The sequence below is a fragment of the Dipodomys ordii genome, unplaced genomic scaffold (assembly GCF_000151885.1).
Source record: "Dipodomys ordii isolate 6190 unplaced genomic scaffold, Dord_2.0 Scaffold27, whole genome shotgun sequence".
NCBI lineage: Eukaryota > Metazoa > Chordata > Mammalia > Rodentia > Heteromyidae > Dipodomys > Dipodomys ordii.
The window spans coordinates 5237071-5260523 of record NW_012267243.1 but is presented as its reverse complement, the minus strand read 5'-3'; the positions used below and the strand labels follow the sequence as shown (position 1 = coordinate 5260523).

Below are 23453 nucleotides of genomic sequence, written 5' to 3'. Positions count from 1 at the left end.
CGTGCTCCTCTTCCTTCCGGCCTATTTCAAACTCGCCACGTCGTTACTGTGGTGGGGTTCCTGGAACTTTCCAGAACAGGAGAAGGCTCAGTAGCATCCATCCCAACGGACTCCGCTTCAGTCGCATACAGAGGCCTCGAGAGGCCAAATGACCTTCCCCAGCGACCCCAGCCCGGGGCCTTCTGTTGGCGGATGGCACTCGCTGGGGCTGGGCTTGGCCGAGGCGGGAACTGTGTCAGGCATCCCGGAGGGAGTCAGCTGACCGCCCAGGGGGCGCTCGCCGCCCGAGCGGCTCCCGCGCCAAGTTCGAGGTCGACTGGCTTCAAAGCCCTAGGCCTGTCGGCCGGGGGCGGGGCAGGAGGCGGGGACAGGGGCGTGGTCGCGAGGCCCCGCCCTCCGGGCGGAGGCCCCGGGTGCCGCAGCGCCGCCCGGCCCCGGCTGGTCACAAACTTGTCGGAGGTGGTGGATCCAGCCGGCCGGTATGGGGAGGTACGGCCGCCACTCGGGGCCGCGGCGGTCGCTGCTGCCGCCGCCGCCGCTGCTGTTGCTGCTGCCGTCGCTGCTGCTCCTGGCGCCCGACGCTGGCGCGGCCCAGCTCTCGGTGCTCTACTCGGCCTCCGACCCGTTGACGCTGCTGCAGGCGGACACGGTTCGCGGCACCGTGTTGGACTCCAGCGGCGCCTGGGCGGTGGAGTTCTTCGCTTCCTGGTGCGGCCACTGCATCGCCTTCGCCCCGATGTGGAAGGCTCTAGCCGAGGACGTCAAGGGTGAGCAGCCGAGGCCCTCCCCCGCGCACACCCTCCTTTCCTAGGGGCCCCCGCCGCCTGCCTGGGTTCCCGCCTTCCGGCCGGCTCTGCCCCTCGCACGCCCTCGCTTTCTCATCCTCCTGATTCCATTTCTGCCTTTGCCCCTTTCGGTTCCCGTCTGGGGCTCCCCTCCGCTCCTCCCGGCCCTCGAACCTCTGCTGGCGCCGGTCGTCTGTCAGGAGGTTGCCCCTATGCCTGAAAGGGGGTCTCCTTTGTTCCTCCTGCTCCTTAGACCCCTTAGGGCCTCCCCCGGGCCAATCTTCTTCTTGGGGCGCAGGGACCATGTCACCTGCCGAGTTCCCTAGCTGCCCTGGATCGATGCTGGGAGGAAAGGGAATTGACCGTCACCCTGCCGCCCCCACCGCCTTTCTCCGCCCCGTGGCTAGTTGACACAGCTGGTGTATAGATTTCCTTTCTCATGGTTGTCTTTGAGGTGAGTGCCACACAGGGCAATGTTCCTGTTTCTGGCCCTGGTCTCTTTTGATCTGCTAACTCCCAGTTCTTTGGCTTCCGGTCAGCATCCTTATCTCTTCCCCTTGGCCCTGGGCCTTCTCGGACCTTTAACTCCACGGACCCAGTAGCAGCCCCTACTAGGTAGGTTTGGCCCTTTCTCCATGTGCCTTTTTCTCTGGCCTGAGTCCTAGCACCATGTTTTCTTGATTTGAAGATGCCAGTTGTAAGATGCGCCATTCATTTAATAACAGCCTGAGGGGGAGCAGGATAAGAAACCGACTAAATTTATAGAGATTTTTCAAGTGCACTGTATTGTAGAAATGTAACAATGGTTAAAAACCCAAGTCTTGGAATTGAGGAATTATAGTCACTATTGTACTTAATATTTATACTGAATGCATATATCAAATACCTTACTAATTGATGAACATATGTTACCTCAGTTTCCTCTGTACAGTTTAAAGATCCGTGTTGTATCTCATGGACCTAGCCCAGGCAGCATTTGAGGGAGCAGGAATGTCTGGTGGTAGTGATTTGTTTCTGATTTTCTGCTTCTGAACTGAGCAACTTCTGGCTTTGGTGCTAGGGTACTGGCAGGACTCTTAAATGGTCCTGGAATGGTCATTGTATGAGAACTATTGACATCTTAGGGACTTAGGGCTTTCTAGAGAAAGAAGAATTATAACTGTTGTTATGGTATTGATATTTCTTGATAACCTCAACAATATGTAGGTATCAGTTTTCCAACTCAGCTTCCTTCCTCCCTTCAATACCTTGTAAAGGTATCATTGAAGAAGCTAGATGGAATTGCATGTATGTATTTAGCTACATAGCCCTGAAAAACAGGTTTTTAAACAAAATTTATAAACCCTTTTCCTCCAATTTATGAGGGACCACATGCCTCCCTGATCCTGTCACCCACAATCCACCTCTGAGCAGCCCTTCACACTATTTTAGTGATGTCAACACATGTGGCCAGGGCAGGAGGGAGGAAGAATGTGTTCCATGGAACCGGCACACAAAGGGGAGATAATCTCAGGGGACAGTGTGGGCCTGAACAGCGTAAAAGTGCCCTAATCAGTTTCCACTTTGAAGCTGTAGGAGGCCTTCAATGGCTATAAAGGGATATGATCTAAAACGTTCTTTCTTATTCCTTGAGAATGCTAAAGGAAAGATTACCTTCCAGCTGATTCATGTGTTTGGCTTCTTATAGCTCAGTTTTCCTATGAGTTGAACATCCAGAGACTAACCTAGTCTGTTCTTGTACTAGGGTTATCTCTTCCAAAAGAGGACTTTCAAGCTGGACCTGGTGGTGCACACCTGCAACCTCCCACACTTGGGAGGCTGAGGCCAGGAGGAGTGTAAATTTGAGGCCAGCCTCAGCCATTTAGCAAGATCTTGTCTCAAAAAAAAGAAAAGAAATACAGCAGTGGCACTCAGTAGGTACTATGTTGAAAATGAACCATACAACTTGTAGGCAAGGATGGGAGGGAAAAATCAGGAGAGCGCTAAGGAAGGAGTGACATTGTCCAGAAAGAAATGTACTTATTACCTGACTTAAGAAATGGTAACCCTTCTGAATGTCACTTTTATATTAAATTAATTTAAAACAAACACAAAGAAGAGCTGAGCACTAGTAGCTCATGCCCATAATCCTAACTACACAGGAGGGTGAAATCTGGGGATCACAGTTCAAAGACAGCCCAGGCAGACAAGTTTGTAAAACTCTATCTCCAATTAACCAGCAAAAAAGAAGTGAGAGTGCAGCTTAAGTGATACAGTGCCAGCTATGAACAAAAAAGCCAAGAGAGCGCAAGGCCCTTCGATCAAGCCCTAATATTTGCACCAAAAAGTGTATGTGTGCCGGGGGGGGGGCGGGGAATATTGGGAGGGGAAAAGGGAGAGGGAGGGGGGTGTTGGAGGGGGCTAGGTCTAGTGGTTTACACCTGCAATCTGCTCAGGAGGATCATGGTTCAAGGTCAGGCTGGGCAAAATGCTTATGCCTATGCCCCCCATCCCCTGTTCTTTTTGACCAGTAGCTAGGTATATTGATACACACCTGTTATTCCAGCTACCTGGGTGACTGAGATCAGGATGATTGTGATTGCTTGACAAAAAGTTCACAAGACTCCTCAAAAGAGACTGGGTGTGTTGGTGCTGTTTATCATCCCAGTAGAATGCCTAAAACAGGATGGCAATTCAGATGTGGGCCACAGGCAAAAAGTAAGACCCTATCTTAAAATAACTGGCAAATAAAGGCTGGAGGCATGGCTCAACAGTGGGTCACCCGCCTGGCAAGTACAAGTCTCTGAGGACAGTACTGAAAATAAAGGGGGAGGAGAAATGGCGCATACTTGTAATCCTGGATTCTTGAGAAATGAAGAGAGGAGGATCGTGATTTGACACAAATCCAGGTAAAATATTAGCTAGCTGTGGTGAGATACACCTATAATCCCTCTAAGGATTAGGGAGCTATGAATGAGGCCTAGCCACAGTAGGAGGATTTTAACTTGAGGCTATAACCAGGCAAAAGTGCAAGACCCCATGTGAAAAATAACTAAAGCATAAAAAGGGCTTGGGGTGTATCTCAAGTAGTAGAGTGCTGGCTTGGCCAACAGGGCCCCGAAGTTCAAACCCCAGTACCTCCAGCAAAAGACAAAAAATTAAAAAAATGGAATGTCAGTTTTTCCCTGAAAAGAAAAAGTCTTCCAAAGACCTGAGAAGCATCTGTGCTCCGAGATTCCTTGAAAAAGTAACTGTGGGCTGGCAGAGGGCAGTTCTCACACTGCTCTGTGCTGATAGATGTATCTTAGGCAGGAACAGAGTGTTTGGATGGTGTGGGAGGGGGCAGGCCCTTTGCCATCCTGCCCAGCTGGCTTCAGGCATTTAGTGTGTCTGGTCAGTGACCAGTGTGGAAGGTCTTTTGGCGCAGTCACTGCCCTGCGGTAAAACACTTGTTTCTGAGGACCTTGCCCCTTTCTGTTCCTCAGAAGCTCTTACTGGTTCTTTGTATGTTTGAGAAATTCTGTCCAATTGAGAACTTCATTAGTATTCACCAGCTAATCATTCAGTAAATATTTATTGAGTCATGAAGCATTGTTTACATAGCAGTTGGGGCAGTGAACCACACACAGCAAGAAAATTGGCAACAGTATAATGCTGTGTTTGAAAAGCATCACGGGAGTGGTTCAGCCATTTTTTTGTTGTAGGAATTCAAGGGACCGAGGGATAATTTGATCACCAATGACCTTTCTTCAAGCAGTTACTTATTATACACTGGCCTTATGTTATGGCTTCGTAGATAATCTTTTCCGAGAAAATATCTGAGACATGAATATCTTCCTGTAATTCTATGAGGTAAAATGATGTTCATTTTGCCTCATGATTCTGGAGGCTTGAGTTCAAGATAGGGCAGTCCCACTGGTTGTGAGCCTTGGGCAAGCACAGTGTATATCTTGTATGTGTGAGCATGTGTCACCAATGTGCTCATTTTTGAGTCTTTTTTTTGGGGGGGTGGTTTTTTAATAAATCATTTTTATTATCTTTAAGTAGGTGTACAAAGGAGTTGCCATTCAACAAAGCAGTTTATGAATACAATATGTCTTGATCAATGTCACCCCTTTCAGCATCCTCACCCATCCCTCCCAGTTTTGTTTTTCTTTTTACTTCTCTTTCTTTCTTTTTTCTTTCTTTTTTTTTTAAACTCAGGGCCTCCCACTTTCTAGGCAATCACTCTATCACTGGAGCCATATCTCCAGTCCTTAACTTTTAGTTTTGTTTTTCAGATAAGCGCTCATTTTTTTTTTTTTTTTTTTTTGCCTAGGTTGGCTTCCAACTTTTATCCTCTTCCCTCTCTAATGGCTGGGCTTTCAGATGTGAACTACCTCATCTGTCTTGTTTGAAATACAAATAACTTTTTACTCAGACTGACTTTGAATCACAATCTTTCAGAGTGGCTAAGATTACAGGTGTGAACTATCTCACCCAGTGTGAACTAGCTCACCCAGTATGAACTATCACACCCAGTGTGACTATCTCACCCAGTGTGAACTAGCTCACCCAGTATGAACTATCACACCCAGTGTGACTATCTCACCCAGTGTGAACTAGCTCACCCAGTCCCTGGTGGAGGCAGCTTGACCCCAGTTCTTTCAGACTCTCCAGAGTTTGGGCTGGAATAGAGGTGGGTGGAGGAAGAAGGGTACTCCAGATAGAACAATAGCATTTCAGAGCCATAGGGATGAGATTTATTTGTAATGTTTGAGCTCAGTGCAGCCACAGTAGACATTGTTGGTTTTTCCTTGTCTTATGTTTTTCCTGCCTTTTTGAGGCACAGATAACATCTCTTACATGGGTTCTTGTGATACCTAGCACTGAGCCCGGTATATGGTGGGAGTCTAAATACGCAGATCAACTGATGGCTTGAGCCTTGGGATTCCAAATGACAATGTGAGCAACAGAATCTTCTACTGGGGCTGTGGTTCCTCTTGACTCAGACCTCATGTCAGCCAGGTGTGAGGGGTAGGCATGGCATTTTGTCCATGCCGTGACCTCACTGCCCAGAAGCCTTGGACAGGGGATAGAATATGGTGGTGAAGGCATAGCACTGTGTAGCAGGGCATGAGATAAGCTAGCTCTGTGCCTAGAGCATATATTCCTGAAGACTTGGGTGGGGGAGTCAGAAATGAGAATAGGTCAGATCTAATCACTGGAGCACTGATCTTACTGGCTCTTGGTAGCTTGGGTACATCTGAGTCTCTGCCTCTGGGCCTTATTGAAGGTCCAGGTTGCTTTAACACCCAGCAGAAACATGGTCATTTTCCTTGCCAAGAATTGTTTGCCATCTAGAACCTGAATGGTTATCAGAACTGCAAAGGGCAGTAGAAACACTGGTCCTGGCACTCATTTGAAGCTGAAGCCAAGATGGGAGTCATGTAGAGCTCCAGACGCTATAGCTTTGGGAAAGTCTTCCATGTCTGAATCTAGTTCCCTTCCTGAACTTTGGAGTTGCAGAGGGATTCTACCTCTGAATCCAGAAGAAGCTTCGTGGGTCACAGCAGAATTTCCAGTGCAGTTATCCTCCGTCCATTGCTATCTTACAACTCTCTCTTTCTCCATTTCCTATTTGATTTGTAGCTACTAGAAAAAATACTCTGTACATGTCCACAATTGCTCCCAGAAACTTCCTCCCCACTTCCACCCCTCCCTTCCCTCCCTCCCCCACTTCTCTGTTTTGGTCCAAGTCTGGGATTCAAACTCAACATTTTTGCTCATTGGCTAGTGCCTTACCAACTGAACCATGCCTCCAACCCCTGAAACTTTCTTCTCAATAGTGAATAGGGCTGTGATATTAAAGTTGCTTCACCAGCTGGATGTTCATAGCTTACACCTGTAATCCTAGCCACTCGGAATGTTGAGACTGGAGGATTGCAGTTTAAAGCCAGCCTGGGGCAGGAAAGTCTATGAGATTTATCTCCAATTAACCACCAAAAAGCCAGAAGGGGAGCTGTGGCTTAAGTGGTAGAGTACTATCCTTGAGTGAAAAGGCTAAGGGACAGTGCCCAGGTCCTGAATTCAAATACCAATACTGGCATAAAAATAAAATAAAATAAAGTCACTACAACAGAAAATCTCTCTTACCCAGACAGCAGGCACTTACTTAAATGCAGCTCTGCTTGAGCAGTGGGCACTCAGATAAGGCAGATTTAATTTTCAGATCTTAACTGGTTTTTATTTGTAATTTTAGAACTGGATAACATTTCATTCTAGAAAGTCGAATGCCTATTTCCAATGAGCTGAGCAGAAAAGTGTGGCTGTCCAGACAGGAAAGGCTGAAGATGGCAGAAATAACAAAAAGTGGATTAATCATTTCAAAGTTTCTTTCCTTGTAAACAATAAAGCACTGAGGCCTTATCATGTTGGCTAGAACTGGCCTGTTTGGGGATTGGCTGTTACTTCTCTCCTCTGATTTCTTGGAAGGTCAGGTCATTTGAGTTGCAATGTCGTGGCATGTGACTGCAGCATGAGAGACTGCATTTTTGGCTTAGTCTCTTGGGCCTAGTGCAAGAGCTCAGTCCAAACCAATGGCTTCTTACAAAATACATTTAATTGAATACTAATTGAATCAATTGCCCTAGCTTCCTTATGGCTCATTAAGGTACGAACAAGGATAGTCCCAAGAAACATTACTTGCTCGGGACCTTCCCAGTTCTGACCAGTCTCCACTCCAGGTAAGGCACTGGTTCCATTTCAAAGAGCCCAGGGAATCAAAATAGGAGTAAGAAGAAAAGGCAGGGCATCATCACTTTTCCTGGAGTCCTTCGCTGCTGACCCACCTCCCTCCTTTGTCCCTATTGGGACCAACAGAGTAGCTATTTGTTTTGGCCTGAATCCTCTTGAGATTAGCTTTAAGGTTCAACTCCTGGGTTCAGACCCACCAACTTGGCTAATATCCTGGGTTCAGACCCTAATTTCACTCAAATCTTAGGTTTAGACTCCAGGTTCACCGTTATTAGCTTTCCCTCCTTTGAGTATGGTTATCTAATCCATCCTATAGTTGAAGGAAGCAGGTTCAGAGATAAATGCCCTCTTACTTCCTTATAGGGTTGTTGAGAGCACTCAGCTAGATAAAATGAGCACACAACAAACTCAGTCCACATGCTTGATAGCATCATTCTCTTGGAGCTGAGCCTAGGCTGCTGACTGCTGTGAATTACAGAGAAGGATTCCTTACTAGTAGACACACATTTCTTCCACACTCTAATGGGAACAAAGTGCACAAATGGCAAAGGTAGTTCCCTGGCCCTGGTGAGATGGGCAGGGGAAAAAGTGTGTTTTCTTTTTTTCTTTTTTCTTTTGCAAGTCCTGGAGCTTGAACTCAGGATCTGGGCACTGTCCCTGAGTTGCTTTTGCTCAAGGCTAGCACTCTACCACTTGAGCCATGGTGCCACTTCCAGCTTTTTCTATTTATGTGGTACTGTGGCATCGAACCCAGGGCTTTGTGCATACTAGGCAAGCACTCTACTACTAAGCCACATTCCCAGCCAGAGAAAGTGGACAAGCTACGAGGCTTCTCAGTCCATGTCCTCATTTGCAGGGGGACAGGTGGGGGTGTGGTGTGATGATCCAGTATGTGGTCTGGGATGCTAGTTTCCTGACCTCTCCTTCTCAGGTCCTGCCTGAGGGGCAGTGCATACCAGCTGGCCTGAGGGGTGGTGGCCTGCCCTTCTTGGATAAGAAAGGAGTAGCTGCGGCCTTTGGGTCCTTGGCCATCTGCCAAGTCACCCTGGGAGACTTCTTCACACCCTCCCTGGTGAAAGAGAGGCCAGTTTGCCTCCTCTCTTCTGTCTTTGTATTTAGTTGACACACGGATACAAGTGGACCCCCAAGGACCAGGGAGCTAGAACCCTAGGTGCAGACCAGAAGGAGCCAGGTGTAGTATGTGCCACATGGCGCTAGGAGGTGACCTAAGTTCTTACCCTCCTTGGTCTTCCCTTTGACAGGGTGCAGCAGAAAGGGCCTGGGTGCCCTTGCCTATGGTCAGGGCAAAACCTGCAGCAAAACCTTACTCACCCTGCTGCAAACTCCCTTTCTCAGGTCCAACTTGCTTGGACTACTCCTTGCTTTTATTTGGTGCTGGTCCTAGACCTTGAAATCAGGCCTAGGCACCATCCCTGAGCCTTATCTGTTCAAGTGCTCCTAGTGCTGTACCACTTGAACCATAACTCCACTTCTGGATTTTATTTGGCGGGGGTGGGGACTGATGGAAGACTTGAACCCTGGATCTCTGTGCTGCGACTCTATCAGGCTGCATCTTAAGGCATAGCCAGTGGCTCCAGGGTGAGATGGGGCAAACCTGACCCCTACATTACTCAGTGTGTCCTCTTCCTATCATTGTCTAGATTGACTGCCAGGTCTCCTGCCAGAGCCTCCTCTCGAGAGAGCCTGGTCTCTTTAAATTTCTCTCCCCAGTCTACTGTCCCCTCTTCCTCTTCCCTTCCCTCTAGCCTCCAGCCATGCATTCTGGGTCAAATGGCCTGAGTGTCAAGCTTCTATTCAATTTCCACTTTTTCAGCAAAGCCCAGGCCTTGGTCCACAGGACTGATCTCTCCAGTGTCCAAGCTTTTGGAGGTCTGTGTCACATAGCTTTAGACTAGCCACTGCCTTCTCACAGTTAGTGTGGCCTCATGTGTGTATCTTGGAAGCTGGAGCAGCCTCAGTGTGGGTGGAACTAATGTGGGTGCTTCCGGGGCCCCTGACCTAGAATCAGAGCTCAGAAGGACTGCCTGAATAGGAGCTGGTTTTCCGCTTCACTCATCCTGGCCTGTGCATTATTGTCCCTACCAGTTAGTTTCCCAGAGAGGCTTGGCAGTCTGGTGAAGGAGTGTGGTTAATCTGCCAGACCGGCCTACATTCCTTCTTACATTCTTTCCTTCCCTTATTCCAGCTGCTTCTTTTCTCTTTTACAATTGCTGCCTCTATTATTGAGGACCCAATCCCCTGTGTACATACATCTAAGCTGGATGACTGCAGTACCTCTGTCCCCAGCAACCATCATTCAGTCACCAGGGGTCGACTGGGGAACTCCAAGTCCCTTGACGCATACTCTCTACCTTTCTGGAAGTCTTCACCTCTACAAGGACTTGAGAGACAGAGGCAATCCTAGGACCTTTTCTAGGAGGCCAGATTCCTCTCACATCTCTTAGCCCCTCCAGCCCCACTCTAACCCCATAGAGTACTCGGGGGAACAGACATTATTACAAGCCAGTACTATTTTTCTAGGTAAGTCTATCCTAAGCACAGGCTCTGGCTAAATGTAACTAAAGGGAGTATCTTAGAGCTCCTTTCCCGAGCAAGGTGAGACCTTTCTTATGGAGCTCCGTTGTTGGGTGCGGTGAGGCTGGGTGGCAGTGGAGAATTGCATGGCGGGGGCAGCCAGCTCCTCTCATTTACCCCCTGTTCTCTTTGTCCTTTCAGGCTGGAGGCCAGTACTGAACCTTGCTGTTCTAGACTGTGCTGAGGAGGTCAACAATGCTGTCTGCAGAGACTTCAACATCCGTGGCTTCCCGACTGTGAGGGTGTGTGTGGCGGGGGAAAGGGGCTGGGGCTGGTTCTGGCCAAGCACAGTGCCCCCTACTCTGTGTTTCCCTGGCATCTGCCTGGGCTGCTGAATTCTGTGGAGCCTGCTACACTTCCAGGCTTGAGTTGTTTAAATCACAGCCCTTAGGACTATCCCTTTGCTTGATGTTCTAGAAATGAAGGCAAAAAAGAAAGAGGCTCATTTGGTGTAGAAAAAAATTCTTCCTTTTTAAAGGAAAGAGCCTAAGGTGGCTGTGTTGGGGTGGACGGATTTCAGATGCTCTAGATTGGACTGTGAAGTGACCATCCCAGCTCCCAAGATTCACTTCTCTCATTCCTGGCCTCCCATGCTTGGAGACACTGCAAGCCTCATCTCACCAGGCAAATGCTCAGAAATGACCTGCAGGCAGAGCCTCACCCTATAGTCCAAATGCCCAGTGCCTCAGGGGGCAGTGATTCCTGGCATGGGCTCCATCACACCTAAGACATGAGGGTTCTGTCAACTTAGCTCTGGCTAGACTCTCTGATACCTTCTCTTCCAGTCTGCCCACTGTGGGGCACCAACAGCTCAGTTAATTAACAAGCGAACAGCTTCCAAGGCTTTCAGGCAGGAGGCCCTTGCATGACTAGAGCAGTAAGAAATGCTCCATTTATGGCAAAGGCCTTCCCAGGGCTCAGGCCTGCCAGAACGGCATCTAGAAAAGCAGTTTCCTATATAGCAACGAGGGAGTAATCAGGAAATCCCTTTGAAAGCTGAAATGCCAAGTATTGTCTTTGGAACAAGACACCTCCAGGCTCAGGGACCTCAAGTTTTATGCATACCCACGCCTGATTACCTCCAACAAATACATCTGGAAAGCAAGGTCCCAGGCTGTCCAAGAGTTGCCAGCTCTGACTCCTGCTGGACTTGGGGGTTCCACAGCTCAGTTAAGACTGTTACCACTTCCGGGTAGAAGGCCAGACTGGTCTGCAGTGAGCCAGCAGCTACTGCTACATCATTCAGAAGTGGCAGCAGAGAGACTGCTTATCAGTAAGCTCTTTAAAATAGAAACTCTTTCTGTCCAAGGACATTGGCCTGTACTGGGCGAGACATGTCACTGAAAGTCTTAAACGGAGCCCCCCTGTTCCTTGGGCTAAGCCAGGGCAGGCAATGCCGAGCAGAAAGTTGTGGGCACAAGATGATAGCTGCTCACCAGTAGATCGTTTTCTCCCATCGAAGTCTGGACATAGGACACCTGCCGCTGCCCAGCCCGTTGGAGGGCTTAGCATTGGTATGGAGGCTAATACCAGGACATCCTGTTGGGATTCTGTAGGGCCCCACACCTGTGGCTTTCTATTCTGTCTGGGAGAAGCTCAGCCTCTGGGTGTGAAGGAAATGGCCCAGGCAGTCACAGGCCAGTGTCTCCTCAGCACCTACTCAGGTCACGCAGCGCACGCAGTCAGGATGCCTCCAGTGATTAATCACCTCCCTACCCACCCAGCTGCTGTGGGAGGGCCCTTAACTGCTCCTCTTGGCTTTCCCCTGCCTCCAGACCGGCAGCACCTGGCTGGGCCAGTCTGGTTGTCAGCTGTCCATTTCTTAAGCTGTCCAGTGTTGTGACCTCCCTCAGCAAAGCCTCTCCAAGGAACCAGCAGAAAGAAAGGCACTCAGTGACCTGTCGTAGGCCGTGCTCAAGCAGTTCAAGTTGTGGATCTCTGGTTGTGCTCCTGAGACATATGCAGTGGCTTTTGAATGGTTTATACCTATAATCTATAGCAAGAAATAGACATTTTACGTTGTGATCTCAGAGCTGGTCTGTATCTATTACTAAACCAAAATATAAAACATTCATTCTTACTGGATATAGTGTACTCTTCTATTTTCTATTCTGGTTTTTTTTTCCTATGATTTGCTAAACTTCTTTGACAAGTGACTACTAGGTTGCTTCTGAGTACTAAAAAGTACTCAAACAGACTTCAGAGATTCTAACCCATTGAAAGTCTAGTATCGATAGTATACCTACGGGCACCTTGGTCCCGATCCCTAGAAAGCATAGTAGATCTTAGAGACCTGCCAGCTGCCAGCAGGCCAGGCAGATGGTTCTGTTGCATGGGCTCCTGTCCCTGCCGGCCAGAGCCTGTCTTTGCTCACCGTACCCATACAGGCCAGGAGAGCCCTAAGGGGAGGACTCGGGGGAAGACTGTTGCCCAGTTCAATGCTGACAGGCCCACACAAGTCTGGCCACCACTATGGACATGTGTCACTTCCCTTTTCTTCTGCCTTTTGCCCCTTGTCACCATGAGCAAAGAGTGAGCTTCCTCCAGCCCAGCCTGTTTAGCAAACACTGGCCCTGAAGGGCAGAGCAGCTGGATCAGGTCACCATCAGACCAGGACATGGTGCTGGAGTTTGACCGAAATAAAACAAAGGCTCCAGGAGGGTAGGGCTTGCTTGCAATAGGTTTTGTCTGAACCTCTGACAAAGGGCTTCTCCCAGGCTGTGGCTGTGCCCCTCAATGCAAGGGGAAAGGAGCTCTTTGCAGGCCTAACCGCACTGAGGATTACATGGAGCCACGGTGTTGGAGAGAGCAAATCTTCCTGTGCCGATTCTGAGGAAACCATTGATGCAGATTCAGATCCTGGCTCTGTTGTTCACTGTCTCTGTGATTTGGGAAGGTACTTAGCCCCCCTCTCACCAGCCCTGGGTCTCAGTTTTCCTGCTCTGTGAAAATGGGGTGCTATCTACCTAACAGGATTGTTGCAGAATGTTAAATGAAGTCATATCTGTGAAGGGGCTGGGGCACTGGTATTAGTTGAGGTCTGGAAAATGACAGTTTTCTTCCTTCTTGTTGCCCCCCTGGGGCTAGTGGCAGCTCCTCCATGTAGGTACATCTGAGGCCACCCATCCAGCAGCAACAACTGAGGGAATATCTTCAGGTCAGCAGGAACACTTGACTCAGGATGTAGAGCTGACCTGCTGGTTGGGCAGCTGGGAGTGATCTGTGTACAGTATGAACCCAGGGCCTCATGCATGCAAGGCAAGCACTCTACCACTGAGCCACCTTCCCAGCTCTGTGTACAGTATGAATGCTGGAGGAGTTGAGCTTTGACTCAGGTAGGATGGAAACTCGAGTGTGTCAAAGGGCAGATGGAGTTTGAGTAGGACAGAGGAGCATGATAGAGAGTTAGACAAAGCCCTATGTGGACAGAGCTGTGGCATGTTGAGCGGACCAGTCCTGTTGGGCATTTCGGGGCAGGAGAAGGAGGAAGCTTAGGGATGGCAGGGCCTTGGAAGGCAGGTACAGAGCCATTGCAAGACGGTGAGATGTGAGGAAAGTGGACAGGACTCAGGAGGATGCCTCCCTCCTGTCTGGAAAAAGGACAGGACGCCCTCGCCACTGTCACCTGCTATCTTCCAGCCATCTTTGGCTATTTACAGCAAGGAAGTAGTTGGGGTTGTCGATCTTTGTGAGCACATCTTGAAGTATTTGGAGGCTGTATTGTTTTCCTCAAAACTTGTCCAAGGAGCTGGAACCCTGGACCATCACTGTGTACTAATGGAAAGTGTATTTTCTGTTCTGTCCAGTCATTTTGGCTCACAGGGCATTAGTTGTTCCATGGGTCGCTTATGAGCTATCTCAGCCCCCATTTGCTTGCTCTTGGCCTCTCAAGAGTGCCAAGGTTGGGGAAGGAAGAAGCACCTGTTCTGTGTCTGTCTTGTGTCCTATCTTGTACCAGGGGATGAAAGGGATCAGATGCTGACTCTTCCTGGGGAAAAGAAGACTCACTTCTGAAGGCTCAGTGGCCTGTTTTCAAGGAGTGTCAGTGCTGCCCTTGGCACACGCCTCCAACAATCCATCAAGAATACATTTTACTAAGAGGACAAAAATGTGCCCTGACTAGATCTCCTCCTGAGCTCCCATGATGATCAAAGGGCAGAGTCTCTGCTGGGTTGAGCAGACATCTGTGGAGTGTCTCCATGTGTTACGCTCTGTGCCAGGCCCAGTATGGCTTATATTGGGTAAATAAGCTATAGTCTGGCTTTCAAGTCTAGCAGGTGGCTGGGTGGCTGGGTGGAAAGTTCAGGGTGAAGTCCATTGTAGCTGTAGACTATGGGGCAGAGGAAAGTGAGTTTGGGTTCATATCTTTGATTTAAAAAACCTCAAGTAACCGGATGCTTGTGGCTCACACCTGTAAACCTAGCTACTCAGGATGCTGAGATCTGAGGATCATGGTTCAAATCCAACCCCAGCAGGAAAGTCCGTGAGATTCTTTGTGCTGTGGCACAAAGTGGTAGAGCACTAGCCTTGACCTGAAGAGCTGAGGGACAGTGCGCAGGCCCAGAGTTCAAGCCCCACAACCAACCACACACACACACACACACACACACACACACACACACACACAAAACCCTCAAGTACAGGGAGTTTGGATCTTTTTCGTGGGCAGTGGTGAGCTATGGAGGCATTTGAGGAAGAGCAACAGAACTGAGTCTTAGTGGCATCTTAGCCTTGGTGGCAAGAAGGAAGATGGTTGAAGAACAAAAGATCCAAAGTATTTAAATTTCTTACTCATGAAGAATGAACGAGTAGGGATGGATAAGTTATCACCTCTTGGCCCTGGCCTGGACCAGGCAAGAGGTAGGAAAGGAGGCAGCTGTTAAAGGAAAGTTGCAAAGGTCAGAGTCATAGAACTTGTCAGCAGACTAGATAAGAGTTGTGGGAGAGGGAGATGCCAGTCTGGGTGTCAGGACTGAACACTGGGTGAGCTACCACACAGGTGCAGGAAGGACTTGGAGGAGGGGTGACTCAGCCTGGGTGTGTGGGGAGGGGTGCCCTGACACCTGTGTGGAGGGCACAGGAGGAGCCAGAAGTCTAGAGTGGGGACCTGAGAATGCAAATCAGCTGGACGATATAGTCGAGTTTGGCAAGGGAGAAACAATATGCTTAGCTCCATTTATTCGCTCATTCATTCATTCAAAAATGGCTAGATGCCAGTGGCTGTGCGAAAGGCATGCAGTTTGAGGCTTCATGGTGGCAGAGGTGTTCTTCTGTCTGAGAGGCAAGTTGAAGTCTGTTTTCTGAGTGCTTAAACAGGACCACAATCACCAAGTTATATTTTGTACTTTTATGATCATTTTTAAAGCTATTAGAATAGCATGATTTAACTAGATCAAGATTTGCTCAATAACTGTAAAGAACACATATAAATATGGGCAGTGTATGTCAGTGAATTGTTTTCACTCATTAATAAAAGGTTATTTTCATGGTTTAAAAAGGGAATGAAGGTGGTTCAGTGGTGGAGCTCTTGCTTTGCACGCATGAGGCCCTGGGTTCGATTCCTCAGCACCACATAAGCAAAAAAGAACAAAGCCGGAAGTGGCACTGTGGCTCAAGTGGTAGAGCACTAGCCTTGAGCTGAAGAGCTGAGAGACAGCACCTAGGCCCAGAGTTCAGGCCCCATGACCGGACCAAAAAAAAAAAAGGGGGGGGGGAGGAATGAAGCCAGGTGCTGGTGGCTCACGCTGAAAACCTAGCTACTCAGGAGCTGAGATCTGAGGACTGCAGTTCAAAGCCAACCCAGGCAAGAAAGCCATGAGATTCTTATCTCCAAGTTAACTACCAAAAAACTAGAAATGGAGCTACTGGGGCAGCAAGGTCAGAGGGAACAAGAGAAGGTTGCACATGGTGTGGCGGGGTGGGGTGGGGGTGGTCTCTGTCTGTTCCTTCGGTGGATAACCAGATCTCTGGTGGATTTTAGTTTTCTGCCTTTCCATGGCTAAAACAAAAAAAAAAAGTACTAGCTGCCAGGCAACAGAGGCTCACACCTGTAATCCTAGCTGCTCATGTGGCTGTGGCTCAAGTGGTAGAGTGTTAGCTGAGCAAAAGGAGCACAGGGACAGTGCCCAGGCCCAGAGTTCAAGCCTCAGGACCGGGGGGGGGGGGTGAAGAATCCTAGCTGATCAGCATTTCCTAGTGTTTCAAAGGTAGGAAGGAGAAAAGAGAATGGATCAGGATGGTGATGGTGATGGTGATGGTGATGTACCTAACACTAATTCCCTGCTATATGTACTGAGTAATGGGCTCCAATTACTTTATATGTATTGGCCATGCAACAACTAAAGGTGGATAGCATCATCCTCATTTTAAAGATGAGAATGCTAAGATTTGGAGAAGTTGACAAAATGTCCAAGGCCACATAGCAAAAGCATAGCAGAGACAGTTCTACCAGAGCCTAAGACCTGCACTCAGCGGCCAGCTTGGGATAAGGCTATTTGAATTGTGCTACTGGAGGCAGAGGCTCAAAGTAGCTAAAAACGGCCCTGAGGTTAGAGGCCTTCGGGAAGAAGGCTGCAGGCTTTTCTCCAAGGTAGTTCAGTGTCTTTCAGAACAACCAACCCTTCCCTCCTAAGGAAGGAATGCACAAGCCGGAGTCCTGGCAGCTTTCTTACTACTAGGACAGAGGCTCAGGTTGTATGTAAGGAGCTGTTGTTTGGTCTCTCTGTCTTCTCACCCCAAGGAGTTGATAGATGAGGCCTGAGGTGTGTGCACAGGAGAAGAGGATGAAGTGATGATGAGTCAAACTGGACAGTCGGTCACAGGCTTGTTTCTGCAGGGCTCAGACCCACCCCTCAACAGTACCTGTTCTCATGCCCTCTCCCTAGGCCGAGTGTTTGCAGTACCAGGCTAGGAGGCCTTGGAGATGGAGATGCTAGCCGCCCACCCCCAAGATAAAGGGCAAAGGCAGATTCACACGAAGGAAAGCTGTTCCATGGGGATATATAAGTGACTTCAGTTCATTTTTCAGATGTATCTGAAAGCCAGCCGCAGTTGTGCACTGAAGAGTTAGCAATGGTTATGAACTAGGCACTAGAGCTTTATGGAAAGAGCCCACTCTAGTAGAGTTATAAACCTCTGCTTGCAGGTTCTGTGGGTGCTTCCGTTTTGTAGAGGAAGCAATTGGATGCCAGAATGAGGAAGGGAGTCAGTGTCCACACCCAAAAGGCTACTTCCCTGACTTCCCTTTTACAGAATGAGAATAAAAGCAAGGAAGTAATTTGCACAAAGTCATCCCAGCTGATCAGCTAGACTTTAAATGCAGGTCCATCTGATACCACCATTGTGCTCTTAACCAGCATGCATTGCTGACTCTGCCTGTGTTTGCTTCCAGTTCTTTAAGGCCTTTTCCAAGAGTGGCTCAGGAGCAGTGTTGCCAGGTGGGTGTCCTGGCTGTGGCTGTCCTGTTGGTATTGTCATCATCTTCCTTTCCCTGCCTCCTCCTTTAGCCTCCAGGGTTTCTACTGGAATGAAGAAAACCCTCTTTACAAGGGTGAGGGATCTCTCTCCAAGGGAAGCATGACATGTTTTTTCCCATTCAGTCTGGGAGATCCCTTAGGAAAGCCAGGTTCAAGAAGCCTTTCATTGTGTCCCATCTGGGTCTTGGGGTGGGGGACAGGGCAATTGTGTTCCCAGAATAGCCTTCATGTCAAAAAAGGAGTTGATGGCAGAGGACAGACCAGATGGCCCCCGGAGAGAGCCTTCGGTGGCTTGGTTTTGAGGGCCTCCTTCCTGCCATCAGGAGGTTGGATCTCCTGGTTTTGCTTTCAATCATAAGGGGAGCCCCGCCCCAACGGCATGTGCTCACTCGTTCTAAGAATTGACTTGGGGCCCCTTGATTCTGGGAGTGAAGTAGACAAGGGTGCTGGAGTCAGCCCTTCTCTCCTGATAGCCCCTCACTGCCTGTTTCATTTACAGTGGCTGGTGCTACCGTGCAGATCCTACGGGAGAGACTCATTGATGCCTTGGAGTCCCACAGCGACACATGGCCCCAGGACTGTCCACCACTGGAGCCTGCCAAGTATTTTGGGGCTGGGGAAGGCTAAGTGCAGCAAACACCAGGGTCCAAAAATGGTGGGAAAAAGAGGATGGGAGCCACTTTGATTCTTTCTGCTGCCTTTGCCTGTGGGCAGACATCTCCATTTGCTGGAATCCAGAGATATTTCAGAGTAGCTGGTGGCAGGTGCTATGGAGCCCTGTTGTCCATTCTTCCAGGTGTGAAGTAAAGTAGGTGAGGCTCTCCGGGTCATGCATACCTGTTTCTGCTTCTCTCCACCGGTCCTTAGGAGCATTTGGAGTACAGCAGGATTTCACATGATCTTAGCCAGGAAAGGCTGCTGACAGCATGAGAATAGGGAGACTGAAGATCAAATGCCATTGAGAGGAAAAGGGGAGTGGCGGGGGAGGGGGAGAAGCAGGGGATGTGTACAGAAATGTAAAGCCCTGCTTCTAACCAAAGGTGGTCATTTTTCTGAGCATCAGCTGGGGAATGGGGTGACCCTCAGCTCCCTGTGTTACAGGGTCAGGTGCAAGTGGCTGGTGGGAAAGTTTTATGACTGTTTTTTTTTTTTGGATTTGTTTTGGCTAGGAAAATAAGGGCAATGAGAGAGATTATAAAGACTAGGCCCCCTTCCACACACACTTGTGAATGAGAACTCTCATGGGTTAAGGCTCACTTCAGGGAATTCCTGCCAAGAAGGAATAAATCCATGAACCAACAGGGCCTGGAGACGAAGCCCAGCTTGAAACACAGCAGAGGGCCCCAGAGCTGGGAAGGCTAAGTGAGGCAGAGGAGGTTGAAGGCTTTGGAAGTTTGTGTGTCAGCATACTTCAAAAGCGATAGCCCTGCTGATTGATCAGATTCACCTGACTTCCTTATTCTTTAGCCAATTCCCTCTCTTCCCAGAGGGCCTTGCAGAGACCCTGGAGTCAGTATATAGTTCTGATGTAATTTGGAGTTCCAAAACCAGACCTCATCTGTATTAGTTTCTTCTATCATTGTGGTACCTGAGAAACAATTTAAAAAAAGAAAGGATTAATTTTGGCTCATGGTTTTAGTACAAGGTTAACTGAATCCATTGCTTTGGGCCTGAGGAAAGGCAGGATATCATCGGGGAAGGAACATAGGATAGACAGAGAGAGAGAGAAAGACAGACAGACAGGCAGGCAGGCAGGCAGGCAGACAGACAGACAGACAGACAGACAGACAGACAGACAGACAGACAGACAGACAGACAGACAGGCAGACAGACAGAGACACCTGAGACAATATTTCCCAAGGATATGCCTCCAGTGTCCTATTTCCTCAAATAGAGATATCAGATATCAGTCTATCAGTAGATTAATCCATTGGTTGGGCCAGAAACCTCATGATCCAATCACCTCTCAGTAATTGGATCCACCAGCTGGAGACCAGGCTTTGGACATGAAAGCCTCTTTTGGGAGTATACTACATATACAAACCATCAACACAGTCTCCCCAGGAAAATCCCCATGCCAAGCTGTGCTCTGGTTCTTCCTTGTTCCTTTGTCTCCATCTCTCACACATACGAATGCCCCTCGTGGGGTTTATTTCCAGCCCTGAGGATCTCAAAAACAACAAATTGGTCAAATCTGCCAACCCCTTTCAAAGTGATCCTTTTAAAACTGCTTGAGAAGGAGGCAGAGGTGTGTGATGAAAGGTAAGCTATTGCTCCCTAAGAGCTGAGGACTTGCTCTTTGGCTGCGTAGGGCAGGTCTGAAGAAGTAGTCTGAGAGAGACACACTGCATACCTCCCCCACTCCTACCCCCAGAGAGAGGCTGGTTTATCCATGATACCTTTTATCCACCCAGTGAAGCTCAGCCTGACCCCCGCCTCTCTGGCATGTTCATTCATGCACATGAATTCATGCACATCAACATTTTCTATTTGGAGGTGCTCACTGCCATGTCTTTGGGTCTAATCAGCAGAAATGAGACATCACGTAGGCGATTAAAAAAAAAAGAAAAAAGATCCGGTCTCCTTTGACCTCTGGGTCTTCTTTCCTGCCAGCCTCCTAAGATGTGTGAGATGTGTAGTTTTAACTGGAATAAGGAAAGAAATTATTCTGTATTATTTCCTATTGAAACCTTGACCTTTTAAAACAATTTATACTTTAATTTTCTGGCTAGGAGAGTGGATGTGAATTTTTAGTTATTTCTACCTAAGAAAACAGGGCCTCATTTTCTTCATCTTAAACCAAGGAGGTTAAATTCTAGTTTCTAAAGACTCCTGTACCTGGTCCTCACTGGCTCTTTGTTTTCCTTTTGTGCCTATTCTGAGATGAAATTGCAGCTCTCCCAGTTGGTGGTGACTTGCTGCAGATTAGGACTTGACTTTGGTGGGTTCTCATCATCAGTTTCTTAGGAAACCAATAAAGCCATCTTCAGTAAGGAACATGGAGAGAGCTAGTACAAAGCAGCATCCCTACCACATCTCCTCCCCAGCCTGTTTCCTGCCCAGTCCTGACTCCTAAAAGAGTGACAAAGAAAAACAGTGCAAACAAACAAAAAAACCCAAGGTGGGTCAGATGAAGAAGCAGGGTTAGGTAGCATCCTCAGAGAATGAGGGTTTGGTTTTTCCCCACTAGAGAGAGGACTGGTAGAGGGAGACCACAGAGGCACATGACAACATGCCTGAACTTGCAGTACCAAGTGCTGAGTACTTTGCCTCATCCCACTAGCTGTGGAAAGTAACCTCAGACATGTCTCTTACAGGCTGGAGGAGATCATTGGATTCTTTCCAAGGAGTAACGAAGAGTACCTCGCTCTGATCTTTGAAAAGGAAGGCTCCTACCTGGGTAGAGAGGTGAGCTACTTCCCCTTCCCCCCTACCCTGGGATGGCCACTGGGAGAGACCCCGTTCAATAGCAGGCTTTTTGAGTTTGTTTGTTTGTGTGTTGGCACTGGTTAGCATCTTGTCCCTGTACATTACTTAGCTTGGCACTGCCTGACCCCTTCTGGGGACATGTGAAATATGGAGTTGGACTTTAAAATCTTTCTCCCTGAAGCCAAAAGTAATACCAGCTTATTGTTGAGTTAGCCCTAGGCACATACATGGCTGCTAATCCCTATAGGGGTCATCAGATAATGCCTAGGATCATGCAGCTAGTAAAGTGGAAAAGAACTCTGACCCAGGACTGACTGGGTTCAAAGCCCATGTCGTGTCCACACTACTCTACTGCACAGAATTGGAGTAAGAACGTAAAGGATGACCCAGTCCCTCATGGCCAGCGATGCACATTGGACTTCCATTCTATCATTCCATATGTCTTTGGTCAAGTTGTCCGACTTTTCCGAGTCTCATTTCCCTGGCTATGGAGTAGTAACAGTTACGTTTCTTTATAGTATTGCTGGCAGGTTGTCCAGTGGGACAATCTACAGTAGAAGGTCTGGATTTGCTGCTGGCACATAGAAGGTGCTTCATAAAGATCCACCTCATTGTTTAATAGAGAGAGAGCACCCACTGTGGTGGGTGCAGAGTGGGAGGTGGCTTAAGTCAGTGCAGAGAAGAGACATCTCAGGGGGTAAAGCTAAAACCACTCTGGACATAGCATTTTCCTGTTGACACACAAGTAGCCCCCACAGCTTGGGTGAGGCCTGTCACCTGGAGGTGACTGGTAAACGCTGATTGGGAAAATGATCTGCTCTGCCTCAACTTCCTCAGCTACAAAATGGTTTTATTATTTTTATTTTTTATTTTATTTATTTATTTTTTGGTCCGGTTGTGGGGCCTGAACTCTGGGCCTAGGTGTTGTCCTTCAGCACTTCAGCTCAAGACTAGCGCTCTACTACTGAGCCACAGCGCCACGTCCGGCTTTTTGCTTATGTGGTGCTGAGAAATTGAACCCAGGGCCTCAAGCATGCAAGGCAAGCACTCTTATCACTGAGCCACCTTCCCAGCCCCGTATTTTTAATAAATACTTATCTACCTACATGTGCTGGTTATTATTACATCTATTTTTATAAAATTAACCCTTGTAATCCTCATAACTATCCTCTGAGACTGGTATGATTGTTTTAGCTTTCCTTTTCTTTTTCTACTCATCTTGGGGCTTGAACTCAGGGCCTGGACTCTCTCTCTGAACTTTTTTGCTCAAGGCTAGTGCTCTTCCACTTGAGTCACAGCTTCCCTTCTGGCTTTTTTGTGCTTAATTGGAAATAAGCATCTCATGAACTTTCCTGTTTGGGCTGGCTTCAAACCTTGATCTCAGATCTTAAGACTCCAGAGTAGCTAGGATTACAGGTGTGAGCCACCAGTGCCCAGCCTCTTTTTTTTTTTTTTTTTTCAAGCAAAGAAATGGAGTCAAGAGAGCTTTCATCCTGTGGCTCTTGGGTGGTTGTGGACCCTGTTACCTGTGGGTTGGTGGCACAAGAGTCTCGTTCTTCATGACAGTCTTCACAGACCACAGCTGCCACCATGGGGCCTGCCCAGCCCTGTTCTAGGACCCAACCCCTGGCTCCCTCTGCCCAGAGGCTTAGCCTCCAAACATCCTGCTGTCTCTGCAGGTAATTCTGGACCTGTCTCAGTATCATGGCCTGGCTGTGCGCAGGGTCTTGGACACAGAGGACTACGTAGTGGCCAAGTTTGGTGTCTCTGACTTCCCATCGTGCTACCTGATGTCTCGGAATGGCTCTGTCGCTCGAGTCCCTGTGTGAGTGCGCTGTCTCCCCGCTTTCTTTTCTCTCCCTGTGCGCATCCTACCTAGAAAGGCCATCGTCCTGGCAGGTAGGTTCACCCTAGAGATTCTTCTGAGGACAGGTGGAGCACCCCTCCAGGAGAAGCAGAGTTCTGTGTCTCTGTAGGACAGCTCAGTGGTCCTGCATTAGCTCTGACCATTCATTCCTACACCATCCACACCCAGACCTACCCCACCCTCCTCTGTTCATAGACAGACTCATTGGCAGGCTGTAGGCCTGGCAAGGACTCAGATATGCCTGACCCTCCCTCCCTTTGGTTTTCTAATTGCAGAAAAGTTCATTAAGAGCCAGACAATAGCCTGTTCCAAAATGCCAAGAGAAAACAATCAGGCCAGCCTCAGCCCCTCTGTCAGCCTCCTGCTGCTGAATGGCCTGTTAAATGGCGCCAGATGGTGCCTCGGTGCCCTCCCTGGGCAGATGATTGATATCAGCCTGGCCCTGCATGCAGTTGAGGGCCAGGGATATCAAGGCTCGTCTGAAGTGCCCAATGAGCTGCTCCTCCGGGCCACATGAGATTGAAACTGGACAGAGTGGCCACTCGCCCTTGCCCTGGCAAGATCACCAGGTGGCCCTGGGACAGACCT

General features: G+C 48.6%; 1 protein-coding gene across 2 annotated transcripts in view; it reads left to right on the top strand.

Annotated features, from left to right (window-relative positions):
- Window positions 1-440: 440 nt before the first annotated feature.
- Qsox1 (quiescin Q6 sulfhydryl oxidase 1) overlaps window positions 441-23453 on the top strand; it is a 34848-nt gene continuing 11835 nt past the window's right edge. For both annotated transcript variants that reach the window (XM_013015767.1, XM_013015766.1), the window contains exons 1-6: window positions 441-767; window positions 10236-10336; window positions 17485-17530; window positions 18069-18171; window positions 20887-20977; window positions 22678-22823. In XM_013015767.1, coding sequence (XP_012871221.1) covers window positions 482-767; window positions 10236-10336; window positions 17485-17530; window positions 18069-18171; window positions 20887-20977; window positions 22678-22823 — 773 coding nt within the window. In that variant the 5' untranslated portion in view covers window positions 441-481. The remainder of the gene's footprint in view (window positions 768-10235; window positions 10337-17484; window positions 17531-18068; window positions 18172-20886; window positions 20978-22677; window positions 22824-23453) is intronic.